This window comes from Manis pentadactyla, chromosome 7, assembly GCF_030020395.1.
Source record: "Manis pentadactyla isolate mManPen7 chromosome 7, mManPen7.hap1, whole genome shotgun sequence".
Classification (NCBI taxonomy): domain Eukaryota; kingdom Metazoa; phylum Chordata; class Mammalia; order Pholidota; family Manidae; genus Manis; species Manis pentadactyla.
In genome coordinates, this window is record NC_080025.1 from 56,064,925 (window position 1) to 56,083,260 (window position 18,336).

Genomic DNA, 18,336 nt, shown 5'->3' on the forward strand with positions numbered 1-18,336 from the left:
TTTTTGCTGCTTCTGCTCTTTTCACATAAACATCCAGGGGGAAGGATATATGTTATTTTGGTGCTACTTGAGAATTTGAAGATTCGTGAATTTCTCAGACATACTCATGTATAGTCCAGTGATCCACTTTTCAGTCGTGGCCTCTATGTTGTAAGATTATATAGTTTCCCCCCTTTAGAAATGTTTTTCTGATTTCCAAAAGTTCTTTAATGACATATTTAAAAGGAAAAGAAAATTACAAGTTAATAATCCTAGCATTGAAGTCGTCTTCATGAGATAGTATATTGTTTTTCTTGCATTTTCTCATCTGCTGTTAGTCCCACCCAGACTTTATACTTTTTATCTCTAGAACTTCAGTTTGTGTCTTACTTTATTTCCCATGTCTTTACTAACATGTCCAGTCTATTCCGTTTTTGAACATACGAAAAACAGTTTAAACTGTTGTAATGTCCTTGTTTATAATACTGTAATTTGTGCCATTGGTTCACACTTAATATTTAATAGAAAAATTAAAAAATGCAAAAACACACTTTTAATATGTATAAGCTACAAATACTACCCACCAAGTTTAAGAATTAGAAAAGTATAACCATGTTCTATCACCTATCCCTACTAAATTTTTTGAATGTTGTTAATGTTCTTATATATACCTAAATAATACATTGTTTATTCTTACATGTTTTAAACTTAATATAATTCACCTCTTAATGTATTTTTCTAAAACCTATTCTTTCTTCCTTAATATTATGTTATTGAGAGACATTGATACTTATGTACATACCTGTCATTGTTTGTTTTTACCCATCTGTAGTAGTATTTTGAATGCATTTATTACATTTTATTCATCTGTTCTCCAGTTGATGGTCATTTCTGTTCTCAGTTTTGTTTTGTTCTTATCAGTGCTACTATGAACATTCTTGTACATATCTTTTGATGTACACATAGAAAAACTTCTCTGGATTATGTACCTAGGAATGGCATATTTTGGTCATAGGGATATTCATACGGATCTTATCCCAAATTGATTACCATAGTGGTTTTTACTATCTTGCAATATTTCTATTTATGCACACACATCTCTCTCTCTCTCTCACAGACACACACACACACACACACACATCTACATGCATATGTCTATCTGTATGTATCTCTTATTGCAGTTAACATTGTAGCAAACATCTTCCTGCCCAAATGTATTCACTTTTTTCTTCTTTTTAAAGATTAGTTATTCCTAGAAACAGAATCATTGATTTAGAGGATATAAATTTTTTTATCTATTAGACTAGTCTCCTTATTTTAATTTTTATATAATTTTTCTTGACTTCCTGTTTACTCTTTAGTTTTATTTATTATGAAATTTTGCATACATAACATACTCAAATAGTTCTACAAGGTTTGTCATTAAGAGTAGCAATCAGCTGCCTTCTTCTCTGCCCCATTTACTTTTCCCTGAGGCAAGCATTCCTACATTTTTGCCAATTTTTTTGGTATTTACTTCCATGTCTCTAAATAACCTGCCTACATTTCCATTTTTTAGTTCCTAACTTTTTGGCTTCCCAAAGCTTGAAGTACTATGAAGAATGACATTTAAGCTTCCTTCATTTTGTCCTACTTCCATCACCATCCCAATTTTATACATGCACTGTGTAACTCCAGGGAAAAATCCCAGGGCAAAATACCTTTGAAACCGAAATCAGTCAAAGGGAGAAATAAAGTGGGAGAAACCCATTATTTCTTACAAGCAGTCGTCCACATCTGCTGGCCCATGTCTCTCAGTAGCCGGCTTGTGGTTGGGGGGAGGTAAGGGGAGAGAATTTAAGGCACATATCTGAATTGTGCTCTTTGCAAAGTTGGTGTGTAGGAGAATTATATCCAAACATCTCTGGTCCAGGAATGCCCTTTTCTCCCTTGTAATTACCTGTTGATATGGAGATGGACTGCTTCTCTCCCCACCTTGGAAACACCTATTGATAAGGAGATGCCAGGCGAGAGATTCTAGAAATGTAATTTTAACCACAACTGGTCCCTTATCCTTTTTTCCCCAAGTAAATAATTTAATGCTAATGTATTATAAAAAGTAAATGCATGGTGAAGGGGGGAGCCTAGTAAACATAATGTTCCTCATGTATTTGTAGATTAATGATACCAAAAAAAAAAAAAAAGTAAATGCATAGCCAAATCACTTAGCAAACTATAATTACTCTTTTTTTTGTTTTTTTTTTTTAAACAAATGAAATACTAGTAAAGGAAGAGTCACTGAGTATTTCAGATTAATAAGGAGAATTTGTATTGCAAAAAAACAGAAGGAGAAAATGTTAGTTAACAAGAAGCCATAGATTCCTTGGATGGGAAAGGAACACAATGAGAATGTTTATATGTTGGTGGCCCTGTGTAGTATTGATTAGAACATTGAAAGCCTATTAAAATAGCCAGCATGTCTTTTTGTAGTAAGTAATTTTTATGCCATCACAGTTTTTAGTTTTCTTTGAAGATGAAAGAAATAAAAAGAAATGGGAAATCCCAGGAAATAATACATGGACCAGTCACTGAGAGCAGTGGGAGCAAAGTGTATGAAATTCATTCTAAAGTTGTAATAACTTGAGACCAGAACAATGCTAACAGGGGAAATCGGAACTCATCTTAATATTTTAAATTCTGAAGAGGTGAATACATTTGATAAAAAAAAAAAATTTGTTCTTATTACCTGTCTTCTTGCTCTATCAGGTCTTTTGGTAGAATTCCTTTCTGTCTAATCTGTTAAATTTTTCTCAGCTTAAGTAAATGAGATGAGCAATATCATTTCTTTTCCACTAAAATTACTAGTCTAATCACTTTCTCACATCTAATGAGATGATAAATATGTTGAATCTAAAATAGATCATTTTAGTTTCCTCATACATATTTTTGGTATATTAAGCATTCAACAGGTATTAGTGTTAGGTGGCCAGAAGGTAATTCTGGCTATGTACTCCACATTACATATTAAGGTGAAATTGTTAAAGTGTGAGTGATGTGGCATGTTTTAATACTTGGCATTTCACATATTTTTTAACTTTTACACATTATTTTAAAAAACTAAACCCAGAATACTACATAATTTCATGCTGTCATTGTTCTATCCTGGCTAAATTTAAGTCATTGAACAGTTAAGTCTGATGTGACTTTTATATCTTTCACTTTCACTGAGCTAATTGGAAGACTATAGGAGGCATATTCTCTGTCCTTTGGATATAAGGCTTTGTTCTGTTTGATATCTGTGGGAGTGTCCTGGGATGATGTAGTGAAAAGACTGAAATCAGGCAGACCTGAATTTAAATTCTGCTTTGCTGATTACTAGGCAGGTGAAATTTTTCATGATTTCTTAGCAGTATAGAAATACAGTATACATGATTTCTTAGCAGTATAGAAATCACAAATAATGGATGCATATATTAAAATAATAAGTACATCTTGTGTGTAATGTCTTTCACATGCCTGGTTGTCAAAGATCATAATTATTGATATTGATATTGGTATCATTATCATCTTTTTGTCTTTGGCTCCAGTCCCTAGATGTGCTTCACAAAAAGCAAGTGTTAAAAGGTTTGAAATACTGATAGTGAATAAGCAGGCGGGGAGAATTTAGTATAATACCTTCATTCTCCTGGGTTGGTTGGGGGTGGTGGGGAATGTTAACTTCATTTCTTTTTGGAGAGGTGGTTAGATACTGGGTGAGGGCCATTGTTTACCATAAGAAAATATTGGAGTTAATCTCTTTTATCTCCTACTAGATTGCAGAGACTGTGAGGACATAAACTATATTTATTTTTTCTTTTTGTTCCTGAATGACCTGGCATAATACATTTTATCTGTATTTTTCAATGGTTATAACTTTGTGCTTTTTCTTCCTTGGGATCAGAATTTGTGTCTGATTCATTTCTGTGTGTTTGTGACTTAGAGGTGATTGATAGTAAATGGGTGAATGAATGAATAGTCTTGAGTTACAGATCAGCGTTCATAATAATAAAGTAACTGTTCGTTTTGTTTATCTCTAGAAATTTATAACTGGAAGAAAACTTAGGGTTGCTGTAGTGTAGCTCTTCATTTTTCTAATAAAGTGACCGGTACCAAAAGTTCACAAGACTTACATTCAGAAACATGTATGGCAGAGTTAGAGTTAGAACCCAGCTAGATCTCTTACTGATAGTGTCTTCCTTTTTTATTTAATTGTGATTTTTTTTCTTAGATACGGAAAGAGGGAAAGTTGAAAACCACCTTGAGAAGAAAATAATATTCATTTTCTAGTGTCTGTATGTCTGAGTTTGACTATATTATCTAGTCAGAGTTTTCAATTTCACTGATCATTACCATAACTTAAGTCAAATATGATTTTCTCAGATTTTTCTGAAATACAAAATTTTAAATAAAAAAATCAGATGTAAAAAATTTCCTGTGTATTATAATCCATGCAAATTTACATGATAGATTGGTGTATATATACTTCAGCATTCCTTAGCTTCTTATGATTTTCATGATAGTCTTAAGAGTTATGTGGGGCAAGAATTATAAATTGGCATTTTACAGATGAAAATTTGGGGCTCAGTAAGTCAGAGTCACTTGAATATGATTACCTAGTATGTAAATTATGTGTATCTAAGACTAAAAAATTTGTAGACATTTTCAGTATTTCTTCCACTGTGTTAAGCCAAAAGTCTTTTTAGATATACACATTTTTAAAAAATGCTCATGTAGAAAGAATCAATGAAAGCAGAAGCTGGTTCTTTGAGAAAATAAACATAATAGATAAACCCCTAGCCAGACTTATCAAGAAAAAAAGAGAGTCTACACACATAAACAGAATCAGAAATGAGAAAGGAAAAATCACACAGACACCATAGAAATACAAAGAATTATTAGAGAATACTATGAAAAATTGTATGCTAACAAACTGGATAACCTAGAAGAAATGGACAACTTTCTAGAAAAATACAACCTTCCAAGGCTGACCCAAAAAGAAACAGAAAATCTGAACAGACCAATTATAAGCAATGAAATTGAATTGGTAATCAAAAAACTACCTAAAAACAAAACTCCTGGACCAGATGGCTTCACTGCTGAATTTTATCAAACATTTAGTGAAGATCTAATACCCATCCTTTTTAAAGTTTTCCAAAAAGTAGAAGAGGAGGGAATACTTCCAGACACATTCTATGAGGCCATCATCACCTTAATACCAAAACCAGGCAAAGACATCACAAAAAAAGAAAATTATAGACCAATATCCCTGATGAACATACATGCAAAAATACTCAACAAATATATTAGCAAACCAAATTCAAAAATACATCAAAAAGATCATCCATCATGATCAAGTAGGATTTATTCCCCAGATGCAAGGATGAAACAATATTTGAAAATCCATCAACATCATCTACCACATCAACAAAAAGGACAAAAACCACATGATCATCTCCATAGATGCTGAAAAAGCATTTGAAAAAATTCAACATCCATTCATGTAAAAAATTCTCAACAAAATGGGTATAGAGGGCAAGTACCTCAACATAATAAACACCACATATGACAAACCCACAGCCAACATCATACTTAACAGCAAAAAGCTGAAAAGCCTTTCCTTTAAGTTCAGGAACAAGACAAGGATGCCCACTCTCTCCACTTTTATTCAACATAGTTCTGGAGGTCCTTGCCACAGCAATTAAACAACACAGAGGAATAAAGGGCATCCAGATTGGTAAGGAAGACGTTAAACTGTCCCTGTTTGCAGATGACATGATATTGTACATAAAAAACCCTAAAGAGTCCACTCCAGAACTACTAGAACAAATGTCTGAATTCAGCAGAGTTGCAGGATACAAAATTAATACACAGAAATCTGTTGCATTCTTATACACCAACGGTGAACTAGCAGAAAGAGAAATCAGGAAAACAATTCCATTCACAATTGCATCAAAAAGAATAAAATACCTAGGAATAAATCTAACCAAGAAAGTGAAAGACCTATACCCTGAAAACTACAAGACACTCTTGAGAAAAATTAAAGAAGATAGCAATAAATGGCAACACATCCTGTGCTCATGGATAGGAAGACTTAATATTGTCAAAATGGCCATCCCACCTAAAGCAATCTACAGATTCAATGCAATCCCTATCAAAATACCAACAGCATTCTTCAACAAACTAGAGAAAATAGTTCTAAAATTCATATGGAACCACAAAAGACCCTGAATAGCCAAAGCAATCCTGAGAAGGAAGAATAAAGGTGGGGGGATTATGCTCCCCAACTTCAAGCTCTACTACAAAGCCACAGTAATCAAGACAATTTGGTACTGGCACAAGAACAGACTCATAGACCAATGGGACAGACTATAGAGAGCCCAGATAAAAACCCAAACATATATGGTCAATTAATATACGATAAAGTAGCTGTGGATATACAATAGGGAAATGACAGCCTCTTCAACAGCTGGTGTTGGCAAGATTGGACAGCTACATGCAAGAGGATGAAACTGAATTATTGTCTATCTCCATACATAAAAGTAAACTCAAAATGGATAAAAGACCTTAATGTAATTCATGAAGCCATAAAACTCTTAGAAGACAACATAGGCAAAAATCTCCTGAATATTAACGTGAGCAACTTTTTCCTGAATGCATCTCCTTGAGCAAGGGAAAGCAAATCAAAAATGAACAAATGGGAGTACATCAAACTTAAAAGCTTCTGTACAGTAAGGACACCATCAACAGAACAAGAAGGCATCCTACGGTATGGGAGAATACATTTGTAAACAACATATCCAACACGGGGTTAACAATCCAAAATATATAAAGAACTCACATGCCTCAACATCCAAAAAGCAAATAACCTGATTGAAAAATGGGCGGAGGATATGATCAGACAATTCTCCAAAGAAGAAATTCAGATGGCCAACAGGTACATGAAAAGATGCTCCACATCATTAATTATCAGGGAAATGCAAATAAAAACCACAATGAGATATCACCTCAGACCAGTTAGGATGGCCAGCATTGAAAAGACTAAGAACAGCAAATACTGGCGAGGATGCGGAGGAAGAACCCTCTTACATTGCTGGTGGGAGTGTAAGCTAGTTCAACCGTTGTGGAAAGCAATGTGGTCATTCCTCAAAAAACTAAAAATAGAAATACCATTTGACCCATGAATTCCATTCCTAGGAATTTACCCAAGGAGTTAATTTCTCAGATTCAGAGAGACATATGTACCCCTGTGTTTATCACAGCACTATTCACAGTAGCCAAGATATGGAAGCAACCTAAGTGTCCATTAGTAGATGAATGGATAAAGAAGATGTGGTACATATACACAATGGAATACTACTCAGCCATAAGAAAGAAACAAATCCTACCATTTGCAACAACATGGATGGAGCTGGAGGATATTATGCTCAGTGAAATAAACCAGGCAGAGAAAGACAAGTACCCAATGATTTTCCTCATTTGTGGAGTGTAACAATGAAGCAAAACTGAAGGAACAAAACAGCAGCAGACTGACAGACTCTGATAAGGGCCTAATGGTTACCAAAGGGGAGGGATGAGGCAGGGTGGGTGGGGAGAGAGGGAAAAGGGAATTGAAGGGTATTATGATTGGCACACATGGTATGGGGGAGATCATGGGGAAAACAGTGTAGCACAGATAAAGCAAATAGTGACTCTGTGGCATCTTAGTACACTGTTGGGCAGTGACTGCAAATGGGGCATGAGGGGGACTCGATAATATGGGTGAATGTAGTAACCACATTGTTTTTTTCATATGAAACTTTCGTAAGAGTGTATATCAATAATACCTTAATAAAAAAAAAGAGAAAAAGAAATGTTCTGGAAAAAAAAATGCTCATGATTGAAGTACAGTTACTTGTATCCACTATTTTGTCTGCCCTTTGCATCTTTTCCTTTTTTGTCTTGCATAAAACTATCAAAGAATATAGTTTTCAATCAGCAGATATTTGAATGTTACTAAGTGCTTAGTTAGGGTCTTACTGTATGCTTTAATATAGTTTTTGCTAGGTTGTTCATTGTGATCCAGCTTAAGTTAAAATAAGGTAATATATATGTACCAGGGATATATTTTTAAGACAAAGTTAAGTTCTAACTAAGAGAATAAAGTGAAAAACACAATTGCCGTTCTATTAACTGGATAACAAAGTTATCTTCTATCTAAATCAGTTTTGTTTAGAAATCATTTACCTTCTTAAAATAGAAAGTAAGTTTTAGAACTGTGGCTAAGCTGCTTAATGAAACCTTGAACTTTAGTTGTTACATTTTAGTTACCTTAGATATGTCTAAGATTAAGCCAAAAATATTAAGAAATAAAAATGAATCTAAATTTCTTAAAGTCTAATTATGTAGAGACAACTCTTGTGAGCATCTTGGTAGATGGCTTTGTGCTGTGAATTTATAATTCTATAAGTAGAATACATAATTCTATAAATAGTTCAATAGATAAATGTAATTTAGTATTTGTTATAATAAATTTAATAATTTAATAAGTGAATAGTTAATTTCTATTTGTGATTTTTCTTCATTTAGTAATATGAAAAATCCTTTTATGTAAGTAATTATTAGGTCTGCTTGATCCTTTAAACTGGCAATATGTTTAAGTTTTTTCATAACTTATTAGTCATTCACCAAATGGTGGAGAATGGTTTTGTTTGTTGCAAATGTTTTTTTATTACAGGATAACTTTTGAAACTGTTTTGCAACCTCAGAAATAAGATAATCAGGATATTTATTTACATTTAAAAAATTGACACTACTTTTTATATAATCGGTTCATATTACTCTGAATTTACTATGATCATACTTTCTATTCTTTCTTTACCAACTCTGTGTCATTTGGAATGTTTTGCTCCAGAATAAAGCTATTTATTAAGTAGAAAATGTTTGGCTAACTGGATTTTTCAAATACAGGTTATGAAAGGGAATAGTGTTCAACAGCAAATCTAAAGTATTTCAAAGAAGTTACAACTAATGCTTTGATACCTTGATATTTATTTGATATTGAAATATTTAAATGTATGTGTGTTTTTTTTTGTAATAGATTATCTTTCTCAAGGAATAGATCTTTCTGGAATAAAAGTAATAGAAAATGAGCTACTTTTTATTGCAAGAGCTCGACTTGAAGTAGAAAATCAAGCTAAGCGCCTCCTGGAGCAGGGTGTGGAAACTCAGGTAATAAAAATAATGTTGTCTTTTTAGTAAAAAAATATGTCATAATACAGATGAACATTTGATTTTGAGTTTAAAAAGTAATGTATGTCCTCATTTTATCACTGAGGAAGTTTGTCTACATTTTGAATTGGAGAACAGGGCAGAAAGTAAGTAAAGGTGAAATATACTTAATATATATTTATTTAATTCTACTAAAAACAGATTCAGAGATTTGTAATATGTAATGTATATGATCTGAATACATTTTTATATGATGTGTATATATACATATAGATAGATAGTTAATACCTGTTGAATATACTTGCTTTATATAAGGCACTGTTAACTCATTTAAGACTTTCAGCAACCCAGTAAATTTGTTATTATTTCCTTGCCAGTGAGGAAATTGGGAGCTTAAATAATTTGTCAAAGATCACACAGCCAGTAAATGGTGTAGTTTGGATCCATTCATTAACCACTCTTAACCCCAGAATCTTGTGCTCTTAACAATCACTGTGCTGTAATGAGAAAAAAAAAAAAAGTTCAACTTGAGAGTCTTCTAAAGTATCAATTTCCTGACATTTATCATTTTCTGAATTAGAAAAAACCCAAAGGTATTAATGTAATAGAATCAACAAACTAGTTGTAAATATGAGGTCTTTGACATTTGTACTGAACTTACATGTTTTCTCCATTTGTATTGGACCCAAATACAGTTATTAATATATACTTTGTTTATTCATATCCTTTAAACCAAGGCTTTCATTTTGTGCATCTGTATTGGACAAAAATAATTTTACAAATACTCAGTTCTTTAGTCTATAAAATCAGGAAGGGACTTTTATTCAACTTCTGATTCTTAATTGTAATTTAAAAAATGTAACTAAATGTCAGTCACTATTTTAAATAAACTTAAAAATTGATCATTCTATACATAATTGAAAGTGAGTAAATCAAAGACATACATATAGAATGAAATATAAAATATAAAAGAATATATAAAATATAAAAAATACAAAGAAAAAAGGGTATAAAAATATTGTTTATCTACAAGGGTAGGTGGAAGGATCTGTATGGATCTTAGAGAAAGAGTAGCCAACGAGCTATAATTTTATTGTATGTCTCAGCGTAGTTCAGAGAAAGGTAGATTCTGCTCAGTGGATGAGAATGTTGTCTCTTTGTAAGGTTATATGGATATTATCATTCTTTGTTGATATTAGCCATATTATCCAATTCATTTGTCTTGTTCAGATTTTGTATGCATAAAGTAACCTGAGGATAATTTGGTTTCTTATATAATTTTCCTAAGGGGAGAAAATTTACTTTTCTGCCAATATTAACATTCTGGTTCATTTAACAGTTTTTACAGTATTTCTTACACATAAATTGCTATTTGTGCACCATTTCTTTCTTTATTTTCATTTTTTTTTTTTATTAAGTTATCATTTGTGCATCATTTATTTCTGAATTTAATCATACATGTCTGCCTTTGTCAGGCCTGGGTCCTTGGGTTATTTTCACAAATTCAGGTTTCTGACTTTGCAGAGCTGAGAAGGTTAAACTCTTATCAATAATGGTATTACTGAAATAATGCTTCTTGGGAAGCAGGTGCCTTAATGGAAACAGTCAGTGTTTGGGAGCCTTTTTTCTCTTCCTTTTAGAAAGCATCAAGACGAGGTGTCATCCGTGTCAGCAGGCAGTTGAGGAATTAAGAGTGAACATAACCCTTTATTGAATGCATATTCTTTGCCAGGATTTGTGTTAGTCACTTTACATTTGTTATCTCAATCACAATAACAAATAAGCGAGGAAGATATAATTTTCTGTTTTTTACAGGTAAAGAAAGAAAGGCCTGGAAAAGTTAGGAAATCAGTAAAAATTACGCAGCTAGCAAGTGGTAGTCATGGCCTGGAGTGTCTGCTCTCCTCCTTTCCTTAGTAAGACCAAGCAGTTTATCCTAATTTTGTTAAGAATTATGGTTTAAGTTCTTGATAATTTTTGAAGCAATTTATATTGAAAAAGGAATTTGTATAGCATAAAAATTTCTGTGAGAGGTCTTTTATGTGATGACTTTTCTAAATTGGTTCCTCAATATTCCTCAGAATTTTTATGTTTCTCTGGCCAACTTTTTTTCCCTGTTCCCTGAAATTAGTGTTTTAGGCTTTCTCCAATTTGCGTCAACCTTCCCTTCTTGCCCCACACCTCATTTTACTCTGAGCACAAGTTTTAATTTTGTCTTCAGAGGCACCTCTTGTACCACCTATGCTCTGGATCCCATTTTCTTAGGAACTTTATCTTGTTGCATTTCCATCTCTTATTTGTGTCTTCATCCTCTCTCTCTTACTTTTTTATTTTCAATAGCATTTAAGCTTGCATAATTTATGCTGCTCTCCCCTGTATTCTCTGCTTTTTTAAACTTTTAATGTTGCACATGCCCATTCTCCTTTCTCCTTTAGGGCTTTCATGTTCCTTTTATGCCTGGAATAGTCATTCCACTTATTAATATAGACAAAATAATTACAGCATTTTTATTTTAAAGTACTATTGTGTTCATGAAATATTGCACACTTAAGTAATTTATAGGCTCTTGCATGATTAGAAATGTTAAGTAAACAAGGAACTTTTGAAAAATTACATGTCATCACTTAAAATTAATAATCAACTTGTGACATTAATTTGGTTTGCCAGGAATGTTAGCAATCGTCTTTTGTTGATTGATAGCCATCATTTTCAGTATCAGTTAATTGTAAAACTTAACCTTATTTGAAGAAAGTTAATGTAACTTAATTTTTTAGCATTCTTTTTCCAAAACCTTTCTTTTAGTAAATGCAGATAACTACTCTTTGATCATTACAATTTTTTTGCAGTCAATTGCTTAAATGTGCTGTATTCACTTGTAGGCTTTAAATAGCTGTGTAGTGTTAGAAAGTCTCTACTACAGTATTTCAAAATTTGTTTTTGGAGACACAAACGAAATGACTACTTTACTGAAGAACTGTTGTTTTTTCCTAAATGAAAAATAGATAAGTAAACTTCTGACCTCACAAAAGCCATATTATTTCTATATTTTAAAGATTCATAGTGATACCACTACCAAAAGTTTCAAAGCATTGATAACTTAAGAGTGTGCACCATATCAGCATGTTAGAAACATTCTTCAGTTCAGTTGGCAGTCTTTGTCACAAATGTGGGGCTAGATATGGCAACTATCTACAGCTGTTCCTTGACTCCTGTTTCTTTCTCACTCTTTTCTACTGATCCTCAGAATCTTTCACTGACAGAAGCCAGACAAAGAAAGATAAAACCTTATGGTATTTTCAGGATTGCAACAGGCTCATTACCTCAAGCTGTAACTAGCTTTCAAAAATAGGTGATAGATATTTTGATCTGGACAAGTTCCTGCATCACCATAGATACCAGGCCCCCACAGTGAAATGATGACATTTTAATTAGAATGATGGGTTTAACTTGTGAATTATATGCTTTTCCAGTAAACAAGAACAGGACTTTCTGGAGGTTCCAGGATGGAGGAAATTTATGTACATGCCTGTCTTTAAAAGTCATCAGGAAAAGGGTCTATGTACTCAGTTCTTTCAGAGCTCAGAACCTGGCTATAATCTCTCCTGTGGTAATTGTTGCCATTGCTACTCAGTAAACATCCATGAACCTGCCTTTTTCCCTAAGTCAGAAAACCTTCTTAGTCAAGTCCAGGTTTCTGGTGCCTAATAGTTATCAGCCAAAAGTACCATTTCAGCATGATGTAGACAGTCTGTCAAAGAAGACAATGTGGAATTCAAGATCAAAGGGTAAATGTCTGTGTAGCATACAGTAAGTGGTTATGATATTACAAACCCTTCTTACTTATATAGTTAAAAATTCTTAATTGCTTCTAGCATAGAGAGGGCACCAATTCAGATCTATTGTGTTGAAGGTCTGTGGAAGTTAATCATTTTCTTAAGCTCCAAAAAGAACTTCCCCATCAAAGTTGGACACGTTGATTCCTTTGGAGTTAATTATGGTAGCTCAGCAGGCAGCATTTCTTTTGTGATCTCGCTCTTCTCTATGCACCCAACAAACACCAATAGCTGAACAACTGTCAGTATCAGTGTCAGTTGTTTGTTAGTTTGCTTTGTCAGGTTGATTTGTCAGTTATCTGCTTTAAGAGGTCTCGCTGTCCTACCTTTTGCTGCTGGAGATTTTGCTGGCTAGTCTCATGAATTCTAGAATTGATCTCATCACTTGAATCTCCTTTTGAATATTTGGTCCCAGTGTTTTTGCCATTTACTAAATATAAAGTTTCAATAGTTTTGAACTTTTGTATGAAGCATTTTTCTTTTTCTTTTTCTTTTTTTACTTATTTTTTACTGAAGTATAATTGGCATATAAGATCCTATCCATTTTAGGTATACATCATAGTGATTTGATGTTTTTATATATTACCAAATGATTCTCACAATAAGTACAGTTACCATCTGTTACCATACAAACTTATAATATTTTTGGCTATATTCCTTTTGCTGTACATTACATCCCCATGACTTATTTAATTTACAACTGGAAGTTTGTACCTTCTTATCTCCTTCACCTTTCACCTGTCCCCCAAACCCTCCTGCCTTTGATAAGCAACAGTTTGTTTCTTGTATCTGAGTCTGTGTTTTGTTTTTTTCATTCGTATTTTAGATTCCACTTATAAGTGAAATCTAAAATATGGTATTTGTCTTTCTCTGTCTCACTTATTCAATTAGCATAATACCCTGTTAACCTTAAAAATAAAAGTCAGAGAAGGAATATGAATGGCCAACAGGCACATGAAAAAATGTTCTACATCGCTAATCATCAGGGAAATGCAAATTGAAACCACAATGGGTTATCACCTCACACCAGTTAGGATGGCCGCTATCCAAATGACAAGAAATAACAAATGCTGAAAAGGTTGCAGAGAAATGGGAACCCTCCTACATTGTTGGTGGGAATGTAAATTGGTACAACCATTGTGGAGATTTCCTCCAAAAACTAAAAATCCCACTCCTAGGAATTTACCCAAAGAAAACAAAATCCCTGATTTGAAAAGACATATTTACCCCTGTATTTATTGCTGCACTATTTGCAATAGCCAAGATACGGAAGCAACCTAAGTGTCCATTCATAGATGAGTGGATAAAGAAGAGGTGGTACATGTACACAATGGCATATTATTTAGCCATAAAAAGAAAAGAAATCCTGCCATTTGCAACAGCCTGAATGGATCTAGAGGTTATTATGCTCAGTGAAATAAGCCAGGTGGAGAAAGATAAATATCATATGATTTCATTTATTTGTGGAGTATAAAAACAAAGCAAAATAGAAGGAACACAATAGCAGTAGACTCACAGACATCGAGAGGTAACTAGTGGTTATCACAGGGGAGGCATTAGGGTGGGTGGTTGGGGAGGGTGAAGGGAATAAAGGGGCACAATAATTTTCAGTAACTATAAGTTGGTCACGGGCATGGGAGGACAGCATGGAGAATACAGTTAATGATTCTGTAGCATCTTACTATGTTGATAAGATAGTAACTGCACTAGAGGGGATGAGGATTTAATAATATGAGTAACTGCTAAACTACTGTGTTGTATGTTTGAAACCAACGTAAGATTGTATACCAGTGATACTTTAGTTGAAAAAAAAGTATACTAAAAAAATAAGTTATTTTACCAGAAAAATGGGTTTATTCAGGAATAACAAAGAATTGCAATTCAGGAGAACAAAAGAGAGGAACACTTTTTGGAAAGAAAGGGGCTGAGTTTTTGGGGTTGTTAAGTGAAAAAAGTGCTTTCGTATAATCCAGGAGTTCCATGTATCATGACTCCTTGTTGGCTGAGTTGTGACAGACTCTCATTGGCTGGGCTATTACTGGGGGATGGTGGAAACTTTCCTTCTGCTGGGTAGTAAAGTAGGCTTCTTCCCTGTAAGTCTGCAATTGATGAGGAGTGGTAGGATGCCACAGCTTCCCTGCTGGCCTCCCAAGGACGTGTCAGTGAGGCTTCCCTTAGTTTTCACAGCCTTCAAGGTCTATCCATGCCTAAATAATCGTATTTTCTTCATGGTGGGTGCTTTTATATTTCCTTCTTTCCTGTCCATCTCTCAGTCTGTCTGTCCATCCATAATCTTTCCAACTAGCACCCTTTCCGCTTTTGTAGTAGTTCAGTTATCACATGGTATTTCTCTGTATTTGTTTTAAGCCAAGTGTAAAGTAGAACTGTATTCTAATTTTTATATTATACAGTCATTTATTTTCTTTTTCTTTGATATATTCTCTTGTTATGAACAACCCACAGTAACATTGGTTGCTTTGCTATTTTATTTTATCTTACTGCTATCTTGTAATGTAGAGTCACATCTAATTAACTGTCTGCTTTCATCTTTAGGGTCTTTTGCCATTCTTGCTTTTCATAGTTTTCCAGTTAACTGAATGGCATATCATTTTCATTCTGGCCTATGAATAATTTTTTTCAATAACTGACTAAATTTTTATTGTATTTCATGTAGAATTCTGTCACTGCTCTTCAGTTAAAATTTGGTTCGTAACTCTTCAATCTATGTGTTAATTGTTTTCTGTTTCTCAAAAATTCAGAACTTTTGAATTTGGATAACTCTTCTTTATATGATTTTACTTAATTTAAACAATCTTGTGCTGGCTTTGTCTTGTAGTAGTAAGTACTAAATTTTTTTTTTGTATATCAAGAAAATGAAGACCCCAAGGCAACCACTTTGGGTCACTATAGATTAATCTGCTTTTTCCAAATTTGGAAATATTGGAGTCACACAGTGTGCCTTCTTTTATCTGGCTCTATTAATTCAACATAATTATTTTGAGATTGATTCACACTATGTGCATTGGTAGTTTGGTCCTTTATTGCTAAAAAAAATCAGTATTCCATTTTTTTGAAGTATGTTTAGCTGTTTGCTTATTGACACATTTGGGCTACTTCCTTTTTAGGCTATTGAAATAAAGCTGCCATGAACAAATATAAATCTTTGTGTCAGCATGTTCTCATTTTTCTTGGGTAAATACCTAAACATAAAGAATAGTTGGATTTTGCAAAGAATGATATGTTTACTTTTTAAAGAACTACCAGTTCTCCAAAAAAAGTTCCATTATTTTACATTCCCAAATCAGTAAATTAGCATTTTGGCTCCTCCAGATCCTCACCAAAATTTGATGTTGACAGTCCTTAATTTTAGCCATTTTGACAGGGTGTAGTAGATTCTCACTGTAGTTTTAATTTGCTTTTTCTTAATTGCTGATGTGATCAAGTTTTTCAAATACCTGACAGTGAAGTCTTTGTCCAACATTTAAAAGAGTATATTTGTTGTCTTCTTATTGACTTGTAAGAATTCTTAATGTGCTCTGGTTACGTCTTTTGCCATATATGTGTATTGTAAATATTTTGTCCAATTTTCTAACTTGTCTTTTTTTCTTTTAACACTTATTAAGATGTAATTTACATACCATAACATTCATGTATTTAGTGAGTTTCCGTAAATTTTCACAGTCGTGCAACCATCTCACAACCCATTTTTTTAAGAAAAGTAATCACAACAAAACAGTTCCCTCATGCCTGTTTGAAATCAGTCCTTTCTCCCATCCCCCAAACCAGGCAGTCAATAATCTGCTTATTGTCTCTATAGATAGGCTTTCTATAAAAATTTCATATAAATGGAACCATGCAATAGGTAATCTTATATATCTAGCTTCTTTTGCTTGGCACAATGTTTAGTTAGGTTCATCTATGTTGTTGCAGGTGTATGCAGTCCTTTTTATTGCTGAGCAATATTCCATTCTGTGGCTAAACTCACTTTATTTATTGGAAGGTTGATGGACGTTAGATTGATTACAGTTTTTAGTTATTAAGGATAATGCTGACTACCCACCTACCCCACCCTTGACATTGTCTGTTTGAAGAGGAAAAAGTTTTTTTAGTTTTGATGAAGGCCAGTTTATCCATGTTTTCATTTGCATGTTATGTAAGACATTTTTTGTACCCTACCCTAAAGTTGTAGAGCTTTCGTCCTGTCTTTTAGAAGTTTATAGTTTTAGCTTTTAGTTGAACTTTTATGTACAGTGTAAGGTTCATTTTTCCACAGAGATATTCAGTTGTTTGAGCACCTTTTGTTGAAAAAGATGATTTTTTCCTCCATGGACTTTCTTTATTGTGAATTGCAAATAGTTTGGCACCTTGAGAATATTTAATTCCCTGTCAATCTTTCTGCTAATGGTTTTAACATCTGTTCATGATTTTTGCCTAAATCTTTTAATTTTTTTCATCAGATTGTCAAAGAGTGACTTTTCTATTTTTGTTATTCCTCTGTATTTATTAGCTGTGAATCTTTTGTAAAGAACTTTCACTCATTGACTTAGATACTTGGTTACCCTGAACTGTAGTTCCTTTTTAAAAATGATGGTTAAATATTTAAATTTTAAAATTTAGCACTTTCATTGCCAATTTGCAGAGTAATGAGTTGATGTTAACAGTCATCTCTAGTGGTAGCAGATGAGGCGTGAATTTGTTCTCTAGTTTTTCCTTCATTTTTTTAAGTATTGTTATGGGCACATGTGTTTTTACGTAGTGTGTCTCAGTTTGGTGCTGGATGAGACTGTTCAAGCTGAAACAAGCTAGATAAACAATGCTAAACAAAAGGGGATTTGTCTGCATGTGTGTGATGCTCATATTGCTTCAGCTACTCAAGGATTTGAGCCTTTCCTTTCATTCTGTCATCCTTAGTGTCCTCTTTCTGGCACGTCATGGTCATAACTGTCACACTTCTAGGCATTATGGCTACGTTCAAGGTGTGGAGATAGGGCAGTGCCAAATCTGTCGAAGGGCAGTATTATAAAATTCTTTTCCCAAATTACTCTACTAGACCTGCCCTTATGTTTCATTGGCCAGATCTCGGTTGCATCATCACTCCACCTGTGAAAGCAGGTATCAGGCAAGGAGGAATGGAATTGTCAACTTTGGCTTAAGCTCCTCATGAGCCATTGCTTGGGGCAGTGCACATTGCCACCCCCGGAAAAAATTAGGTTTTTACTAATAGGAAAGGGGTGAAATAGATTTGGGGGAATAGCAAGTAATTGCCTGCCATAAATATCTTTGGTAAATCATGAAAATC

The 18,336-nt window shown here is 33.5% G+C and overlaps 1 protein-coding gene across 1 annotated transcript in view; it reads left to right on the forward strand.

Moving 5' to 3' along the window:
* Positions 1–18,336, forward strand: part of COG5 (component of oligomeric golgi complex 5) — a 397,019-nt gene that overhangs the window by 182,492 nt on the left and 196,191 nt on the right. Inside the window, exon 7 of the mRNA XM_036918977.2 lies at positions 9,074–9,204. Within this exon, the coding sequence (XP_036774872.2) occupies positions 9,074–9,204 (131 nt within the window). The remainder of the gene's footprint in view (positions 1–9,073; positions 9,205–18,336) is intronic.